Genomic DNA, 21,529 nt, shown 5'->3' with positions numbered 1-21,529 from the left:
TACTTAGCCAACTGCTTACTTAATCCAAGCCTTACCATTAATGTTTCTTTTCACATCCATTTTGGAAAGACAATCTGAAAGTATTTCAGGAGTTTTGATGCAGAATTCTCATTTTATTACTGCAAAGTGTGTTCACTAGAGAAGTTAAGTTTTACCACTGTTCAAATTTCGCATCAAGTCACCAGAAATCAAACTGCTTTTTACTCTGCTTCCAGATCCAGATGGATGCCTCCAATTGCTGGGGCATAAGGCAACACCAATTATATTCCAATGGCAGGGAGGGCTGTTTTGCTTTGAGACTGCAGCAACTGCCACCCAATGGTAATTATTCCAGATTTTGCTGCAGGAAAAGCTGGATATTAGAAGATCTTCCTTCCCTCATCTTTTTTTCTGAACAGAAGCCAAGTGACTCAGAAATGAGCCACTTTCCAGGAATGAACAGACATTTGTTCCCCTGCCTTAATGTGAGAGCTTGGCATTACCCCATGATGTGAAAACCAATGTCTTCACACTGCCTGCATCATGCCGGAAATACTAATAAAGTCCAAGTATGACTCATTACCCCAGGAAGAAGCATTCAAAGCAACCTTACATTCCAACAATCCCGATAAAGTAGTTAGGCCAGTCAGAGCAGGGACAGGCAGGGAGAAGACCGTTTATGATAAGTATCAATAAAACAGCTAAAAAACCCATTAATATTTTCCACAGAAGGTATGTACCAAATTAAAACAAGCAACCATTACCCTGCCCAAGAAGACAGGAAGCACACGTTTGTCTTTGTGGGTGGGAAGGGGTGAGGAAGAGGAGGGGTGAGTGTTGGTGGAATCGAAGGAGGCTGATTAAAAAAACAAAACACGTGGGAAGAAAACCTAAATCCTGGTGGCTTGGAAGAACAGCAGTACTGCTTCTAAAGGACATGAAAATGATCCTTGGAGATGTATTTCTCTTTTGGCAGAGGCAAAGAAATAAAAAATTAAACCTCTTCAGTTCCCTGGAGGCAGAAGTTTATTATACAAAGCCTTCCCCCTCAACACCTTATTTTCTGATAAGTAAGCAGTGATTAAACTCTCTGTAAGTTTAAAACTCTTGATTTCTGCAGACTTTGCCTCTTTGGAGGTGCTTTGATGCTGCTTACCTACTTACTCCTTGCACATTTTTCAGTAAGACACAGAAGAAGAGTATGGATGCCCTTTTTATTTAGATGAGAGGACAAAGAATCCAAAAAACTCCACGAGTCTGTACATTTACTGCTGCTTGACCAAGAGCTAACTCCAGGTGCTGCTACAGCCAGTTACACTGCAGTGCTATATTCCTGGCTTGTTCATAGGTTTTCTTGACCTGTCTGGAGTACTGACCTTTGGGATTCAAGGATCATTGTTTCATGGCCAAACGGAGCAATCCAAGAGGTAACAGTGCAAACCACAAAATTTAAGATCCTCATTCCATACTCCAAAACGTCTAAGCTGTGTAAAAGAGCATTCATTACTTGTGGTAAGAGGGAGTGGAAGCCCACTGGGAAAGAGAGTGCTGTTCTGGGGCTTCCGTGTACACCAGTTAGTACAAGGGTTCCCATCAGCCCAGGACACAAACTGTAGTGTCTCAAAAAATTTGCTTTAAGATTAGCACAAACACAATAAATTCTCCTTGAAAGCCATCCTAACAACCAAAGTCTAAATGCCTATTTTAAACAATCTAAAACTGTCCCATGTCACGACAGAGAAGTTTGTAGTGAATATGACTGTTTCCTGCAAGTTAGGTCAGTCTCACTGCTCATGACTGCTACTGATGCCCCTCAAGCCCTTGTCAGTGCTCTTCATGAACACAATATCTTACCTTCACAGGAATCACCTTGAGAGCAGAAAGGGGTGGAAGAAGAAACCATTCATAATTTAAATGCCCTTCAACACTCACATAGAAGGAAGACATTTTCTTGCATCATGTCTGCCTGTGAGGGTCTCTGTTTGCTGAAAGCTTACTCAAAAGAATCAAATGAGATAAGCACTGATCAAAAAAATTTTTTTAGTGAGTATAAATATATATATTTATATACTCAGGATGATATTGCAAGGAATAACCAGATGTGAGCAAAAGGGAGTTTATACAGACAAGACAAAATGTTTCCTGATAGCTGGAGGTTTAATTCTATGAGAATTACGCAGAAAAGACTTATCTATTCTGCATGTAACTGACTTTGAGCGCAGAACCTACCAGGGATGTGGGAGAGGCCAGAGAAGGGTAAGTAGATAGAGGCCTCACTCCAGACTTCCTCCCTGCTATGCCCTGTGATACAAATAGTGGGAAGAAGTTCCCTACAGGTACAACTTACATGGCACAGTATGGTGGTAGACTTACGTAGCCAGAAGAAATGCCGCATCTGATTTAACAAAGTCAGATGAGATGTATTCTCAGCCAGGTGAGACATGTTATATTCCTTCAGCCACCGACTAGCATTTGCCTTAGAGAGTACAAGGCAGGGAGAAGAACTGATACTTAATAACTCCTAGAACGGATTTATTCCATAGACCTGGTAGCTACAACGTTAAAAGGAACACAGAAGTGTGAACTGTTTTCATCCAGCCTATGAATGACTGTGTTGCTATGATTAAAAAACTGAAAACCAAATGCCAGCTGAAAACATAGCCTGAAACCTCCCTGATGACGAACGCCCATTATTTTATCTTTATTAGTAATTTTTAAAAAGAAAAATGCTAAGAAAACAAAGAGCATTCCAGGCAGAGCAGGCACTATCAGTACTGTTTCCTCCTTTGGCAGGACTTAAAAGCCACACTGCATCTGCATGCTAAACCATCTGGTTTTTTTCCTGTTCACTGCAAGGAACAGCCACAGTGATTATTTGCCACAGTGATAATTTGCCATTTTGCTACCGGCAAGTTTCAAGAAGCAGAGATCAGCCACCGTGGCTCATCAAACCCTTTTCTGCAATTTTCCCCACTTTTACGTGCTTTCCCCAAGGGAATTGTCATCCTAGTTGCAATCTTTCTGTTCTGTCATTCACGCTGAGTTCCTGGTACAATCTAGGAACTCTGATCAGCACCTTAGCATGTAATAAAGATGAATCACCACCTCTTGGACATAAAAGCTTTCAGATATAACTCCAAATGCTAACCTCCAATGTAAACTTAAAAGTCCAGCACGGTTCTGCACATGCATACAGTAAGGATCAATAATGTAGACATAAAAAATTGTCTACATTTGCTGTTTAGCCCTGGAGAAAAAAAGGTTTAATTTAGAATTCTACCTTCCCATGATTAGACAAAGAAAGCTGTTCGGTTGTCATTACATGCAATCACAGATTTTACTCATCACAATCCAAGGCCTTGCATGCATTAAATGACAGCTGACAGCACAGAAAGAGTGACAGGGATATGAACACTGAAATTACTGGGAAAATATTTCAACTCATCCTCTTTGGCCTATGACCTCTTTACTCATTGCATCAAGTAGGTCAGCAAATGATGGAAAGAGAAATGTGTCTAGTATTTGTAGGATTTCAATAGTCTGCACTGAGCTGTGCAGCTGCCAATATTCAGCAGCCCGTGTTTGCAGATTTATCTGTAGTTACTATACTACTCAGGTAAACCCTGACTGGATGTCCATTCCCAGTTAAAAGCCCAATTGCAGAGTAATCTGTCAGTTACAGGGTGTTGGTTTTCCCCTGGGACAAGACTTATATAACAGTACAGAACACGAAGCAGTGTTTGAATGTATGCAGTATACAGTCTATCACATCATCACTCAAGAGCATTTGTGCTTACACAGATATGTAACAACAGCAAATAAATCTGGTTAGCACTCAGCACAGATCATTAGGAACAGGTGCTTTAAGAAAGCAAATATCAGTCATGTGCAAACATTGCAAAACAGTACTTTTTTTCACCTCTTGCAATGGAAACACCACAAATCCAGAAGAGCAATATTTGGTATTTCCCACTTAGGTCAACGTCATATTACAAAAATTCATTGCAATCATGATCCTGATGCATACAACTGAGTCAACACTTTCTGGTAGTTTTTCCAGTTACACTCTTATATTCCAATATGCATCTCTAAACCACTAACCACTGTGCATGTAAATGTTTACAATGGACAAAACCACACCCATGGAGACAATTGTTGAAGTCTGTATTTTTTGCTGGGTTTTTTGTTATTTAAGAGAAGGATACAGAAAGATCCTTTAAAAAATGGTTAGGAGAGGCTGTCTTTTGGTACGCTCTATATTCTATCAAGTTCTCAGTGACGGTGCATCTCACAGCCAAAGGAAAGTATGTGCTACTCAGCAAAAATACCATACAAAATCAAGGGTACATATGAAAGACGGCACCTTTTTTTTAACTTCATCTCACTCTTCCCTTTCTATTTCAACTGAGGCATCAGCACAGACACCTAGACAATCTCAGGCTGCATTAGAGCCATAAATGCTGCTGCAGGACTTGCTTAGGAAAAGATCACACTTTTCTGTCTTGTAGCCCATCCCAGACAAGTGCAACTGTTGTTAGATTGCACAAAAGACAAGAGCCAGAACAGAACAAAATGCATTGCTTCATCACAGGGAATTTCAAGTTATTCACTCCACAGAAAATGAATGCAGAACTGAAAGCAAGCCAAGTTCCTTCAGGCAAGTCTAATTTCCCCCAGGTTTACCTGTGTTTCTCTTAATTGTTACTGTAACCTGCAACAGCATTGGCTTTGCATGCCTACATCCTGCTCCATAAAAACAAGATGTATGTGGACTCTCCCACCTTAGGGCACCAACACATGAAGCTGAACAATGCACAGCCTTGTTCAAACCCAGATGAAGACTGAATATTCCCATTTTCTATCTGCACATCGATATTATTCAACAAATTTAGTCAGAGTAGCACAACACAGTCCATCAGCAAGCAGAAACACACTGAAGGCTTCCTAGGTCTATACCCAACTAGGGATAACAGAAATTAATGCACATATCAGCATGCCAACAGACACCAAAACCAGATGAGGCTTACCTGACCCCAGCCAGAAAGAACAGGCTGCTCCTGCAGACAATTGCCTCTAATCATTTTAGCAGCCAGAATGGTAATGAACAGCTGAGTTTGCATAGATATTTGAGCTCCTCCAAAGGAGCACTTTCAAGCAGAGATCTTCATAGCCAGAAATCTGGCTGTATGAAGCTGTATGTTTTTGCCAACCTACATAAAATGAACAGAGTGCAAAAGCTGTGTTTCTCACCACCAACTGAAGTTTTAAGTTCATTTTATGACGCTGCTGTGACACCACATTAAACTGTCAGTAAACTGATGTGGCAAGAAGTTCAGATTCTGTGGCAAAAGAAGTTACAGAACTAACTGGTTGAATCTTCAACTCTTGTTTATTTTTAAGGATAGGAAAACATTCACTTTGTTTGGGTTCCCAAACTGAAAAAGGCACAAGAGAAACTGTAGCTACTACATTACAGAGGATGTCAGAAACAGACTTCATTTACTGAAGATTTCACTCATATTTTGACACTAGGGACTTTCAGAGTCTGGATGCAAAACCAGCAGGCAAAAATTTTATTCATTTACCAGCAAGCGAAGCACAGCAAAGATGACAAAATATCAGAGCTGAAAAGGTTTATTGTTCCTTCAAAGAACTACTCTGTTTTACCACAGGTTTAACTAATACTACCTGTACCAGCTTTTCTGAGCTTGCTTAACTCTTCTGTACAGTGCAGATAAAAAACCCAAAGTGATTTGAGCAACTGAGAATATAATACAAAAGAATGATTGAGAAAGCTCTTCTGAGAAAAAAATCCTCACTAGTTTAGGGGGCAAAAAAGGACCCCCAAGCAGGACTTTCGAGTTGAGCACAGCTAGCTAGGGAAAGGGTAGAAATTCCTTCTGACTTACAGCACATGTAATGCCCACTAGTTTTCTTAAAAAAAAAAAAAAAAAATCCAGGTTCAGCTAGAAATATCTATTCCCAGGATTGTCACCCTGACACTAGCTTGTTTATTAAAAGGCTGTTCTTAAGCATTTTCAAATTTCCTTTGGCTAAAAGCCTCTTTGCAAAAGAATAAGAGGAAAAAGAAAACATAATTTTGAAGATACATACAAATGTATGTATCTTCAAGGGATACAAGGGGTTTTTTTGTATCACTTTTTGTCCCAAGTGCAAATCTCATTTTTTCTTCTAGTATCACTAGTCCAGCTCCATATAATAAATCCCTGTAAAACTCATGAGCAACAGCCTACATCTCCCATACGCTGCTGATTCTTCATATAACAAATTCTCTGCATCCTGCTTTTGAGCAATGTTGCAGGATGCAATAGAGCTGGCACCAGAGTTTGAGAAGATTGAGAGCTGAAGTGATAAACTGGCAAGACGTGTCCCTGATGTTCCCCTGCCTAATAAAAAAACACTCCTCCTAGTCAGACCCAAAAAGGAATTTACAGTGTTCCCTTCCTTTGCTATGGCAGACCACAATGGTATCAGTCACCTATGCTTCCATCACACCTGCACCTGGAAAGCACCCAGAATTCCTGCCAACAGAGACCAGAAGTGCACATACAGGCCGAGTCCAGTCTGGAAGCCCATATGTTTAGCCTCTGCTCCTTCCCCCCCAAGAAGTGATAGTGAACACAGCTGTCAGGAATCATACTCCCTTGCTGCAACAGCATGCTTTCAGCATGGATTCTACCCATCTAGGGTTACCTCCACAAAACTGGAATATTTGTGGATAAGCCCCTGCTCAAGCCACATTTCAGCAGACTGTTTCCTTATGCCTCACAGTCACCTGTCCAGTCTTCCCAGAGATAAAGTTTGAAAGGACCTGTATTGGGAACATACTGTCATGGTAGGAAAGCTGGAAATCAAGTGAGACTAAACAAACGGGTTCCAGCAACCTAGTCTGGGATATGCTGACTCTCACAGCCACTTCTCACTTTCACAAATCAGTTGCAGGATCATAAAATAAGCTAGGTTAAACAAAGTCTCAGGAAGTCTTCTTGTTCAATGTCCTGCTCAAAGCAGGTTTTAGCTATGAGGTCAGACAAGATTACTCAGATTCTGGTTTCTTAGTCCAGTCTTGAAAAATTCCAAGGATGGAGACTACACAATCTCACTAGGCAACCTTCTCCACAACTTGACTGTCCTCATAGTGAGATTATTTTTTACACTGTATTCAATGAACCTCTTACTTCAGTTTATGTTTACCGCCTCTAAGCCTTTCCAGGCACAGAAAGGACAGATGGAACACTGATTAAATCAGAAGGAATTGCAGTCTACAGAGGTCTGCTTACAAGGGAAAATGCAAAACACTTTCATTTTTTTACTTTATCCAATTTAAGGATTTACACAACTCACACAAATCTCTACAGGACAGTCAGAGGATCCCTTAATGGCCATATATCTTCATGTTCAGGCATGTTCTAGCTAAGAGAATACTTTGCACCAAGATGAAGTACATCTTTTCTATCCCACTAGACAACCAGAGAAGTGAGGCATCTTCAAATTCAACACACCTGGTACTAGAGGGTAGGGGCTGGGGGTAGGAGGGTAGAAGTGAGGGAGATTAAAAGGACTTGATCAGATGAGCAAGACACAAAATGAGGAAACAAGTAGCTCTTTCATCTTGGTAGCCAAAAGAATACCACTGTTCCAGTGAATACTTCACTGAATTCTTTTCACTCTAGAATCTATTCTCTTTTTTGTACTTCTCAAGAGACAGCTGCTGGAGTTCTAAAATTACAGATCCTCTTGGACCACACAGGCCTCAGTGCTACTCAAACTGCTGCCAGAAACATCGCTGTCTTGAAGGGACAAGCAATTCACATCCAATATTAAAAGCACCACCATTCTTAAGAAAAGCAGCCCAAAATGTGGAAACTTATCGGGGGGTGAGGGGGATGGAGTAGAGGGAAGACATTTGATAACTGGCAGGTGAAAACAGACACAGAATCAAAGCAGCATATTAAGAAACACAACTATAACTCCCTATGCCACAGGCAACGCTGCATGTAAAGCACACGTAGGCACCAAGGAAAAAGCACCTGCACACATTACACATTTTGCTTGCATTAGGAAAGCAGACAGATTTTGTCAAACTAACCGTCTTGATCAAAAGTGGCCTGAAACTACTGCTTCTTTGCCAACACAAGTCCTCCAGACTGCAGGCGAGGGTTAAACAGCATTTTGAGCTCATTGGTTTCTCCTTCCCAAACATCCAAGCATCCATTCCTTCACTTTGCTTTTTGTGGAAGTACCTAGGCCAGATTCATCAGACAGTGAGCAAGAAAATTGAATGAATGAAGTTACAGTCCTTCAATATGCACCCTTAACTAGTCTACTACAATTCTGATGTACCTTTCCAAAGTTCTGGACATCTTGCTTCCATTATTTTGGGTGTAAAGTTTGTCTTAATGAGAACAAGTGTCAAGAAACTGTGAAAAACTCAATTTATATTCAGGCTTGTGATTCAAGTTTCACATTTAGTCCATTTCCAGACTACGTCAAATCATAAGAGCAAGATGAAGGCGTTGAAACAGGGAAAAAAACCCACAAACAAAACCAACATTAAATTAAACATGTAGTATTAAACATTAGAGAGAACATTTTAAATCTTTCTACAGGAGGAGACACCTTTAAACATAGAGAAATTGTATTAATTTTATGCACAGCTGCTTTCCAGCCCAGTTATGCACCTAGTTATAGCAATCACAACACACCACAGTCACTCCCAACATAAGAAACTAGGCTCTATCCTTTCTGGGCTTATCTTCTCACAATCATCAATGGGGTATGAAGTGCTCATGAAGACAGGAAGAGAAGTACTGATGATCCTGGCAACTGGACATGCTTCTAAACTGGTACAGTTTCACAGTACATGTGAGATTGATTGCTTTGCTCAGAGAAGGTAAGGACTTGTGCTGAAGCAGATCCAGCACTATTTCAAACATTTCTCAATTCATGCACATTAGACCTAATGCCAGTGAAGAACTTCTCTTCTGTAATTGCTCCTAGACAATTTCTTTCCTTTGAATCATTGCCCAATGGAATCTCTGTCCAAATTCCAAATGAAGTAAGAAACAACTTGAAATAGATGCTGAAGACCAGGAGGTTTCTAATTAACACTACCTCTAGTACGCTTTAAAGAAGGAGCACAGCTGTTCAGACCATATGTCCTCACTTCTCACGGGCTGCAGGGAATTTTGCACTACAGGATAGCAGCAGGTGACAGTAAAACTAGCACAATTCTCCAAATGATGGGAATGCTCGGAACACATCAGACATCCCTTCTTTGTCACTTCTAGGAAGAGCTCCTCAAGATTTTCAGTGCTGCTCTATAGGAAACTCCCAACATGTAAACAAAACCATCTTCTTACCAGACACAAGCTTACTTTCGTGTGCTACTGATGTTCTTCAAATCTTACTCAGTGGCTCTCCACATTGCAAATGTTGAGATGAGAGCACATACACATCAAATTTCAAGAGTGAAGAGTTACCTCGCACTTTTCCACACTTTTAAAAGAAGTTCTTTTTTTACTAGAATGACCAGCATGTGGTCTATTCACATCTGGAAACAGGACAATAAACATAGTGCTAGTGAGGAATTCACAATACCACATGAGGTAGATTGACAATGGATCGATTCTCATTTTGGGTTGATTTTCAGTCATGGCTAGCCTATTGTTGGACTCTCAAAGAGAATTAGAATTGAAACACACAAATGTAGGAACAAGAGAAGGAGCTTAAAGCGTTTTGAAAACTATGCCAGCTGTTGAGCTTAGTGGACAAACACACTGCCTCTTCTGTGTTGGCTACAGCTGTCTGCCATGTTCAAATACAGTCAGACAGCAAATCTTACACAGAGCCACTACAGTGCTTTGAGATCCGGTTAGCTTGCTAGGCTCAGTGACTTTCAACAGGACAGAAATATTCTTCCTAAACTTCCCATGCTGTACGTGCTCATCTAGACATACTAACCAAAGCCTTTATCAAAGTAGTTATCATGGCTCTTTTTGTATTGCAGTTTGTAAACTCAGTGCCAACAAGCAACATGCCAGAGGACAGCTGGTAAAGAATTTTACAAGATCTGACTCACCACCAATGTGCTGTAGTGACTATTCAGATGAAGTTACATGTCTGAACAAAAAAACAGCCTTTCTAGTTACAAGGGAAACTGACACCCAAGACCTTTTGAAGTAGGTGCAGGTTCATGGGAATGCTGTTTTCTCCATACTCCCAGCATTTCTGTGCATGAAGACGGAGCTGCTTCTCCCAGCATGTCCATGGGAAGCTCACAGTTAAGGCAGGTGTACTGTTTTTGCTAGGCTGCCTGTCATGCATAAAGAGATTCCAATGTGATGCAGCCACAGACTCTTACCTCAGTCCCTAGAAAGAAGCAGTGAAGTGCAGGAAGGCATTTACTCTTCTAGCACTGTCTGCACCTGGAGAGGAGTCTTAGCTTTTGCATCCACAGGGAAAGAAGGCCAAGCACAAAATCTCTAAGTGTGAGCTAGTTAGACTTGCTCACTGCTGTTCTACTGCACAGTCAGGATGATGCATACAGAGACAGGATGATAAATACATAGAAAAAGAAGAAAGGAAGAGGATGCTAATGCTGTGAGCCTATGAACAAAGCTGCGATTTTTCCTTTGGAATTCTCTCTAATATCCCCTCATTTAATTTTTAAAAAGCTCCTGTTGGCAAAATGCTCACACTCATTAAAGCCCCTCTAGATGAAAACCCTGCCCTTCCTCATCACACATTTCCCTTAGTTTATGTTCACTTCTGCCGGTACTGCAAAGGTGTCATTGCTCAGGTTGATGAACACATTGAACAACACAGGCAAGAAAACAAGTATCTCTGTACCATGATCCTAATGCTCTAGAGCATCCCTAGGAATAGATTCCAGCTCTTCAGGTCCAGTACACAGATGCTTCTGCCATATCATTCACCTAGCCTTGGAGCATGCACACAAATTCAACTATTCAGTTTGAAACTTGAACTCAGCTTTCTATTTATGGCCAGAAGTCTTCTTGTGACTTATTTAGATATTCCAGTCTTCAAGTAGTAGTGGCATCATGCTTCTGTGTTGATTTGGGACTCACCAAATGCACATTGAGTACTTTCCCTGATGTCATGGGTTAGCACATCCCACCTGCAAGATCCAACATGCCCAGCCCCTAGGACAAATGTGTGACTAGACTGCTGTGAGAAACGCATCAATAACAAATTTAATTTCTTCTTACTGAAACACCTACTTTGGCTGTCCAAAAAGAGATATTTTATGCCCTGATTAACCTCTAAAGTTACCCTGATCAGAACAGAGGCATAGCGTATATCTTACCAATAGAGCTATGACTATTAGCCTTCTTAAGTCTGTACATAACACAGGATTTGTTCCATGAGGATACCACATGGTATGTTACATCTCAGGGAAAGTAACTGTTTTCAGAAATGCTACCCATTTAATTCTTCAGAATTCTGAGACACAAGAGGAGGGTTTTCTCCCTGGCTACCACATCCTTGAGGCAGGTGCATGAACTAGAGGCCAGAACCCCATAATGTCTCTGGCTGATGTCCCTCGCACAGTCCTAGGTCATAAAAGCAAAGGAAAAACATGAGGTACATCAAAACAGCCAGGGCACAGACCTGAGGCATCCCTAGGTCTCCAAGAAATCAAGGCACTGATGCACCACATGCTTAACTCAACTTTCAAATCATTCTCCTAACTCAAGGGCTTAGCCTTCCCTATCTCTCCTTCCCTAACCATTCTAGAGAACAGAAGATACAATTCGTGATCCAGAAAAGATAGAAGTGATTTTGCCAACACACATTTGTCATGGTAGGCATCATATCCCAACAATGTGTTCTACTTCCTCTCTCACCAAACAGCCTCACCTCCCCTGCCCCTTACCCAGCCATTTTTGATGATGTAGTTCCAAATTATTTTGAGACTTAAAATGACCTTAATTGTATTGTTGTTTAAGTAAGCTGAATTTTACCTTATAGTATGTATCATGCTCAGCACCTCACACTCAAGAGATAATAAGCTGTTCTGATCAGGGTAACTTCAGAGCTTACTCAGGGCACAAAATATCTCCTTTTGGAAGCAAGGGGCTCTCTTCAAATCCAAGCACCAAGAAGGATAACAGATGCACTTTGTTATCTTGTTCTTGGAGCCAGTATTCCTTATCATACCTTAAAATGACACAGTTCTTTGTGCAACAACTTGCCTGACAGCATATCTCCAAATCTGAATGATGATCCAAAATGCAATCCTTCTCCAAGGGCAAGCTTTAGATGCACTCTATGATGCAGCACACAGAAGGCTGTGGTATAGACAACCTTGATCTGGCATTTGACTGCAAATGTTTGATGCAATCTGAGGACTGGTGTTAATTCCTTCTGAAATGCAGAGATGCCTGGAAGAGCTGTGTCAACACGCACAGCTGTCAGGAGAAAGAGGAAAGGCATGCCAGTAAGGCTATGGCGAGAATAGGGCCTTATTACTTTTAAGGGATTTTAAAGGCAAAAAATTGCACACATTTTCCCGAACCATAGCCATAGTCATATCCATGAACTGAGGAAACCTTTTCTCCTCTCAGGAAAGGTCTTACCACAGAAAAAAACCAGACCCATCTCCAGGATTTGACATTCAGTGCAGGCTGATGGCAGTAAATACTCAGGTGGAACCTAACTTCTCTTCCCCATATATTCCTTGAGAGCAATGCATGACAGAGAAGCCTGGATGCTATGGTCACCAGCAGTCTGACCCGACAGTGTCTCAGCCATTCACTTCTGTTCAAATGCAGCATCTCCAACCACTGCTTCTCTGGTGAACTCCCTCTCAAGCAAGAACAACCTCCTACATCTGATTCAAACAGTCATGCTTGTTTACAGTATAGGCAAAGCAGCACAGGTTTCTTTCTGTGACAGGCCACATGTCACTGCAGCAGCTACAGGCCGACACCAGGGGAATAGTAAGGTCCACCTACTACTCAGGATCCTGAGAAATCAGCATCTTAGCTATCTCTATTGGTGTCATGCATGCATGATAGCGGCCAGTCCAGAATCTCACTCCATGCATACTCCAGGATACTTTATGTCAGATATGAAGATCGCAGAGAACTTCCTTTATACATATGTAGTTACTCTGCGACATCAAATCTCCAAACAGATCGTGGACAAGGCAAAGATGAAACCACTGTCGCTGTGACTTTGGGTGCACACCCAGCCAAGTTGAGACTCTCACCACACAGCACTTCAGGAACTGGACTGCCAGGGATTCTCTGTGAACCTTTGGCATGGACTTCTTGAAGATAGAATAGACACTTATGAATATCAATACCACAGCAGATGTGTTTGGCTGACAAGAGATGATAGCTTCTTATCAACATGCATTCATTATCAACACACTCTACCTTAGCCTCAGGTCAAGTCTTTCTCTGAGAAGTCTTTCCAAACCGTGTCACAGAGGTTGCTATTTTTCAGTCATCACAACTACAAATCTGGGGAGACAGTATTTTTGGGGGGCACTATCAGCAGAAGACACTTCAAGCCTGACTTAACCCAATTCTAACCACAGACAACATGAAAACAGATAGACCATTTAATAATTAATTGAAATAAATCAACTCAGGGACTCCCTTTTTTTTTAAACTAAACATCAGCTCAGAACAAGTTGCCTGACAACTGCAAAAACACAGAACTTTTAGGGAGAAAGGACAAGCTCTGAATAAAAATATTAGTTATTTCAGACACCATGCATTTCTAAGCATACTTTCTCATATTGAAATCATAGGGTCTTATTTCATATGGACACCTGCTTTTGTCTAATCCTCCACTAACTGAAGGAGCATGTAGTATGCACAAAAGTTTCAGGGTCCTATTTCAACTACCCTTACACTGTGTTCCCAGAGTACAAGAGTTAGGGTACAGCAGTAAACACAGAATAAGTGGTAAAAGGCTGTTTTATTTTCTGGCTCTCCTACAGTGCATTCCACTGGAGTATGCAAATTCCCTCTCTTTAGGATTAAGCCATGTTAAATGCAATCAGAAGGACTTAATCAGATTAGTCAGGCTAAACAGCCATCTCATGTGCTTCTATTCATCAGCCAACAAAACTAACAAACACAACAAAGCAGTAAATATTTTGAGGCAAGTCAACCTTCAGTCAAAAGGTCTTCTTCAGAAGCAGCAGGTAGATAATAGAACTCATTCAGTAAATACAAACGGAACCTTTAAAAACTCTCCAACAAGATGCCTTTGGATTTTCATTTATCAAGTAAAGTGCAAAGGCAACACCTGAGCAATAAAAAAATCCCCACACATAAAACTACATGCTTGCATATACTCAACATAACCTGATGTCATGGAGGTTTATGGGGAGACCTTCTCTAACCACATTAGGGCAAGATAGCTGGAAACTAAATACCTGGATCTCAAAACACTAAACATCTTCACAGGTATATCAACCATCTTCTATTAGCTCAGTCACATGCATATTCAGAACACTTACTCTATCACTATAATCAATTAAACCCTATTTTCAAAAGTGCCTTTATAAAGCATCTTTGAGAGCTCCTCTTGTTTCCTTTATAATAACATGGAGCAGATATAACAACTTATCAGTTGCACCAAGCACCAATTAGGCAAACGGGTATCTTGTAATTGCAATGGCTCACAAACCTACTGTCCCATACTGCAGCTAAGCCATCCAGTATTGTCCACTAAATCATCTCATTTGTTATGGCTAATCTGGAAACGGAGAAAGAACAAACTCCAGTCCTAAATGCAGGAAGAAACAAGCCAATGCACTATAAACTTCACAGTTGAAATTACAAATGCTCATCACTGCTGTATATAGAGCAAGAAATTATTTGGACTAATTTGTTTTTCTGACTAATTCCTCAACTTAAAATGAACAGATTTACACTAATGAGAAATAAAAACTCCCAGCCCTTCCAGAAGGTACTGAAAACTTCCCAAGAACAGTTTCCATGTAATTTCCCGTGTCTCTCTTCAGAAAAGCTTTAAGAGAAGAAAAATAGGAACACTTGCATGAAAAAAGGATCTTTGCATCCAACAGCCTCATCTTCCCCCACTGACTAATCTTTCCTGAGGGCCCAAAACAGGAACTGGCAATACAAAATGAAAGCATACAATCAACTTAACTGGGCACAAGAATGACTTTTACCCCAAAATGAGAAAAAGAGGACCTGCTGTACAAATCCAAGAAATGTACAATTAATCTGAACAAGATGTGTGTTGACTGGTCAAATCGTCACAAATTAAAAAATATATGGCCCCATACCTCAGAACATTTTACAGACTACACAGCCAGCAAGTAGGATATTGATCCTGATAAGGAAAATACATGGAAAATAGAGTTGCATAATGCCAGTAAAAGGGATTCAAATAGTCCAAAGGCATACAACGTCACCACTAACCACTTCCCTACATGACAGAAAAGGAAGGACACTACCCAGAAGAGCAGTTAAAGGCTCACAGGCATCCTATAGTGTCTCATTTTAATTATTGGTAAAAAAACATCAGAGAAGCAAGGAAGGAAATAAGGAAGCTACAGAAAGATGTAGCTCTGCAGCCCTCCTGACACCAAGAAGTCTAAATGTGATTGAGGAAAAAGTCCATAAGCAAATTGATCAACTGGTTTTTAGTGAAATAACACAATGTCATGCTTTGGCCATCCCTACCACATACACAGACAACAGCCTTCACACTGCCGAGATGAGCAATGCACACTCCAACTACCATGACTGACTTTTTTCATCTTATCACATGACAGTGAAAAAAATCTATATTTAAAAGTGAGGTACAGAGCAGTATTTTTAGGTATAAAGCACATGCAGGAAAATGTAAGGCTTCCACAGCGTTTGCTGTTGCCCACCTAAGCATCTTCAGAAACACGGTTTTCCATGCCAGAGACATTTCTGGTTCATAGCAGCTATAATATACATGTGAAATGCCATACAACTGGAGCTCACACGTGCAACCATCTTTTCTTACCAGCCATTATTCTCTGGGCTTCATACGGTTCCATATAGCCAGTGTTCTCCCCTTTTCCCATTCTGTTCAACTCACTTTTGGCATCAAATGGATCCGAGTAGTCATCAGCTATCAATACCTGAAAGACAGGAAAGTAACTGTTACTGGAGTCTCCACTCAGATATGCAAAGCAGAAGGCAATGACATCCTATCAGCAAATAAAACCAGCTTCACATGGCTGCATCCTATGCCGTCTTCAAAGCACAGTCTCGGTTCAGAGGACAAATACACAATTGCCACAGATCAGATACTAAACGGCACTGAAAGAGAAATGTGCTCCTATTTATACCGGAAACCTCACAAGGGCAGACTCCATGTCAAAAAGATTTCTGACTAGCACAAGCAATGGAATAATTGGGATGGACAAATTAGAAAGAGCCAACCAGTCAGCAAATTCAATCCAGTGCAAATCTTACCAGAGAAGTCTTCTAATAGTCAGAAAAAAAAAAAAAAGCACACTTTCCCTTGCACATACTCATCTCCTCTGCTTTTAAGGTTTATCAGCTACAACTGAAAATATTGCTAGAAACTTTAAAAATAAATATTCTAAGGCTACTCTTTTCACTGCATTAATAAGAAGCCTTATAATTTTAAGTCTCACCTGAAAAAAAAACAAGACACAAAAACTTTTTGACTAAGCTTAGATCTTCATGCCATTCTTTCTCTCAAAGGAACATTATATTTACTTATATTTTGTGAGGTGAGACAAAAGGCAGCAAAAAGAAATTATCTGTCAGAATATGTTTTCTTCTTCCACTAGGAAACTAAAAAAATCTGAAGGTTAGAAAATCTCACACTTGACTTTACATTGCTATGCTCTCCTGACCACTGCAAAACCATTGCATGCTGTGTAGATCCCAATTAAAGTCACAGGAACCATTTCTCCCTATAATTGAAGGGGTAGAGCTAATCTTTGTTTCTGGGATGTCACAAGGAAACTGAGGCAAAGGCAAAAATACTCATATGAGAATTATTGCAGAGCACAGAGATGTAATGTACAGCAGGCAAGAATCTGAAGCAAACAAAGCAGACCGAGGCAGGCTTCAGCACCAGAACTGCCACAAAATCATAAAATTATTCAGGTGGGAAAGAACCACAAGAGATCACCCTGTCCAACTCACCACTCAAAGCAGGGCAAGCCTAAAGGGTTCTGCCCTGAAAGCTTACTCTATTTAAGAGGGGTTTTTCAGCTGCGTTACTTTACATTTTTAAGACCAGCACTAGTAAGACTTACAGCACAGTGCTATTCCAACAGCTTCAATCTTTTCAACAAAGAACCAGGAGTACACTGCCAGCTAAGAGACTGAAGCTGCATCTGCTTCTGTCTCCTGCTGCCAGCTTACCCCACCAGACAGAGAAGAAAAACAGGACACACAAGTATTCACAGATCAAACACCTGCACAAGTGCCACGGAATAAATGAACACTGTGTTAGGAAAGGCAGAGATCTCCCTCAAGATTAGGAAACAAAACATCTAACACACTTCAGAGTCATTACTCAGGCCCTGTAACACTGGCACATTGCAATATTATACTACTTATTTGGCTTATTTTACTATCAAGACTGATGTTTTAATTATATTTTTTGTATTTTCCTCCCCTCCGAGTTTAAATTGACTGGAAGCTTGTTCTGGACCATAAATCACCAGACTGACATGGATCATAGAGAGAGTAAAACATAATTCTTTCTTTCACTTGGTGTTCAAAATTACTCCCTCATTATTTTGAAAAACAGTTAACACAAAGGGAAAAAGTCCCCTCCCCCCGGTCTGGCAACGTATGCCCAAGCAGCAAATCAAGTGACAGCAGCTGCACACACTTGAGACAAAGACGACAATGTGTATCATGCAGCAGTAATTTCTTCTAGTCACAAGGGCAGATTTATTTCCAGAAGTGGTGCAGTTGAAATGCCATCCATGTTGTCTCCTGATCTGATCCTGTCAAGAGCTGCTGGGTGGTAGCATGTGCTCTGTGCTGCTCTCCTTTGCAAACGTTGACACATAATGCTCGCCAATCCTTAGCATAACTGTACTAGAAACAGAAAGCAGACTTATCACAGCTATTTGACATTTCTTTTCCATTTGACCAAAGTATGCTTGGTGGAAAATTATACATAAAAGATGCTGTCAAACAAGACCGCCCCCCAAAAAAGCCACCCAAAAACTCCAACTTAAACAACTCTCTCCCACAGCAAATCCCAAACCCACTTTTCAGCACTCAAGTCAGGCAGAAAGGACAGTCTGCTCCACCTTTCCTGGAACTGTATATCTCATTACAAGCGGATTTACAGTGCTGAGTTGTCAGAGGACTCCCCAGCTGACTGTTACTGTTTCCATATATACTAAAATTCAGTAATTTTCAGCCTAGAGGTAGCGGCTGGCCAGTGGCAGAATTTGATTTCTTCTATACTTGCTAACAGCTATACATTCTCCACTAGAAAGTCTCAAGCATTTCTACTTCTTTCAAAACAAACCCAAGGCTTGACAACCTCAAATGAGCATGATTGCTAGTTCTATTATAACATACTTACTGTAAATGTCTGAACTCTTTTGGCAATCCTATTTCAGAGGATTATTTCTCCTGTTTTCAGAGATCTCAACCAGAAAAAGAGCTCCTACTCTGCAAGTCTTTTTGCCATCTCCACAAAAATTGCTTTTACCTTAATGAGCTCACCTTCTAAGCTTCTATGCAGTAGGTCAGACAAAAAACAGAAAACAAAAGCTTCTGATGAAATAGATGGTACTGAGTACATGAATTTTCTAGTCATGTACCAATAAACAAAAACACTTGCTTCATGATAGATGTCATTAATACACTGTCCTCATACCCCTTCATGCTATCCTCAGAAAGCAAAAGCTTGCCAATATTACACGAGTTCTCTTTGCTGATATCACAGGTACATGCCTTGTATGTGTAGCAGGGTTCTGCAAATCATGATCTTAATCACCTCAATGCCACACAGGGAAGATGCACTGTGAGAACACCATGCTGTCACCTCTTCCCCACAGGCATGTAGGAGCAGGTCCTTCTGTATGATAATCAAAGTGCCCTTGTGTTCACCAGAGCTCGTTAGCTTTCCAGAAATGGTGTGCATTTTGTTTGTTTATATTTCTCCCAACAATCTTTCAGCCTCTGCCCAGCAAACTGGTCTCAGTCAGCCATTTGTTTTCTACAGTCCAGGGGCCAAGGCCAGCGCAGGAGATCCCAGGTTGGGGCCTGCATGCAGTGCCCCTTCCACACCTTTGATTTAGTGTACTTCAAGGCAAATGGCTAAACTCATTCAAATGGTCTACAAATTGACCTTTCATGTTACTGACTGACAAATACTGGACAGAAAGTAGAAGATAATGGATGGCACCCATTGTCTACCAATGCATCCTTCCTAAAAGTCTCAGCTAGTCAGATTATCCAGGATCTAATGCTGTACTTGCCACATCTACCCTGGACACAATAAGAGGAATGGCAACATGTTGAAGTATTGTAAGCACAGCTAAGGACAGCATTCATACACAAAATCTGACCTTTGGAGCGGGACACATTTAACTTGGCTCCCTGCTCTGCCAAGTCCTGCCTCCTTCCTCATGAGTCCTATCTGTCAAAATGAAAACACGGCAATCAGGAAGCCCAGAAGACAGTCATTCAGATTTCAAATTAATGTCTAAATCAGCTGCATTTGTAAGGGTTATTGTCAAAGACCTGTGGCTTACCTCTTAACAGAATGCAAGACCTACATTCTGAGAGTGGACTGTGACCTCCTACAAGTACTGACTCCTGTTCTACACAAGCCTGTTCTATAGCATCCCATACATATATTATACTATTTTCTATTTTAATACGTGTAATACGTAGTAGTAGTAGTTTGAGGCATCAGTAATATCAAGCAAAAGAAACTCAAACACATAAATAGAAGTGTAGTGACCAAAAGAAGTCAATAAGGATTTAGAGAACACTCATAGGGGCTCTTCCTAGCAGGTTGCCAGTTAGAAGTCACAGAAAAAGAGTACAGCTCAGTTATCAAAAAAGTTGACAAATTAAACACCGTAACTCTAGCTAAAGAGTTAATCAGCAGATACAAGATCAAAATACAAATAATCACTCCACCCCCCAGAAAATTAAATACAAGCTGAGATCGTGGTTGGTTTATCCCTCTATTATATATTAACTAAGTTGCAAGCTTCACTGTTGATGCATAGTCTTTGTTCTTCTACAGTCTTTAAAAAACAGTCTGACAAATATTATCATATTAAATACAAGTTTAAATGGGTATTTGCATATACAAAAGCATTATTTGCATAAGCAGGCACAGGAAGAAACCAAAGAACACACCTAAATGCATAATTTCACAGGTATCTCTCTGACTAAACCCAACATTTTAAAGGGAATGAAAAAGAAGGAAACAAATGAGAACCTACCGCACTGAAAAAGTAGGTATAATCCCTTTTTTTAATTGAAAGGAAATGCAGAAGATCAAGCTATCTTTAAAGCAGCAACATCAGCACAGAACTGTTAGCTACTTCACTAATTTAGCAGCTGTTGTGATTAAGGACACACTATTCTAGAAGAATCCAAGAGGAATTATGATAAACAGCATGTAGCAAAAAATCTAAAAGACCTCTCCTGCCCACCAGGCCTTTGAGGAATTTATTAGGGGGGACTTTTTTGTAAAGATTTATTATTATTAAATAATATATATTATTATATTATCAATATTTAGATCACAGAATGGTTTGGGTTGGAAGGGACCTTGCCAACCACCTTGCCATGGGTAGCCACATACTTAAATAACTATATAAAGGCAGACCATATATTCCTCTTTCAACTTTTGTGAGTTGCAATTAAGTCCACCAATACCACAGATGAGAGCATGTGTCTGTCACCAGAGATACAGAATGCAAGGGCACTTAGCAACCATGAATGTTTCTGAGAACACCACAGTTAACACATTTAAAACAATGTAATGAAAATTCTTCATAATCTCTGAGAATTTGTATTCACAAAAGACCAGTCACTAGCTACAGTAGACGTCACTCTATATTATCACAGAATGGCCTGCTTTGGAAAGGACCTTGAAGATCATCTTGTTCCAACACCCCTGCCATAGGCAGGGGCGCCTTCACCTCAGAGCCCCATCCAACCTGGCACTTCCAGGGACGGGGTATCCACAGCTTCTTTGGGAAAGCTGTGCCAGTGCCTCACCACCCTTACAGAAAAGAATTTCTTCCTAAAATCTAATGTAAATCTACTCTCTGTGTGAAGCCATTCCCTCTTGCCCTGTCACTACATGCCCTTGTAAAAAGTCCCTTTCCATTTTTCTTGCAGGCTCCCTTCAGGTACTGGAAGGCTTCATTTAGGTGACCCCAAAACCTCCTCTTCTCCAAGCTGAACAATCCTAGTTCTCTCAGCCTTTCCTCATACAAGAGGTGCTCTATCCATCTGATCATCATGGTGTTCAACAATGATTAACAATATTACATGGGGGG

At 40.6% G+C, this 21,529-nt stretch overlaps 1 protein-coding gene across 1 annotated transcript in view; it reads right to left on the bottom strand.

Annotated features, from left to right (window-relative positions):
* SHB (SH2 domain containing adaptor protein B) overlaps positions 1-21,529 on the bottom strand; it is a 61,615-nt gene that overhangs the window by 28,925 nt on the left and 11,161 nt on the right. Inside the window, exon 3 of the mRNA XM_017735332.1 lies at positions 16,012-16,129. Within this exon, the coding sequence (XP_017590821.1) occupies positions 16,012-16,129 (118 nt within the window). The remainder of the gene's footprint in view (positions 1-16,011; positions 16,130-21,529) is intronic.

The sequence above is a fragment of the Corvus brachyrhynchos genome, unplaced genomic scaffold (assembly GCF_000691975.1).
Source record: "Corvus brachyrhynchos isolate BGI_N302 unplaced genomic scaffold, ASM69197v1 scaffold22, whole genome shotgun sequence".
Classification (NCBI taxonomy): domain Eukaryota; kingdom Metazoa; phylum Chordata; class Aves; order Passeriformes; family Corvidae; genus Corvus; species Corvus brachyrhynchos.
This window is presented reverse-complemented; position numbering and strand designations above follow the sequence as displayed.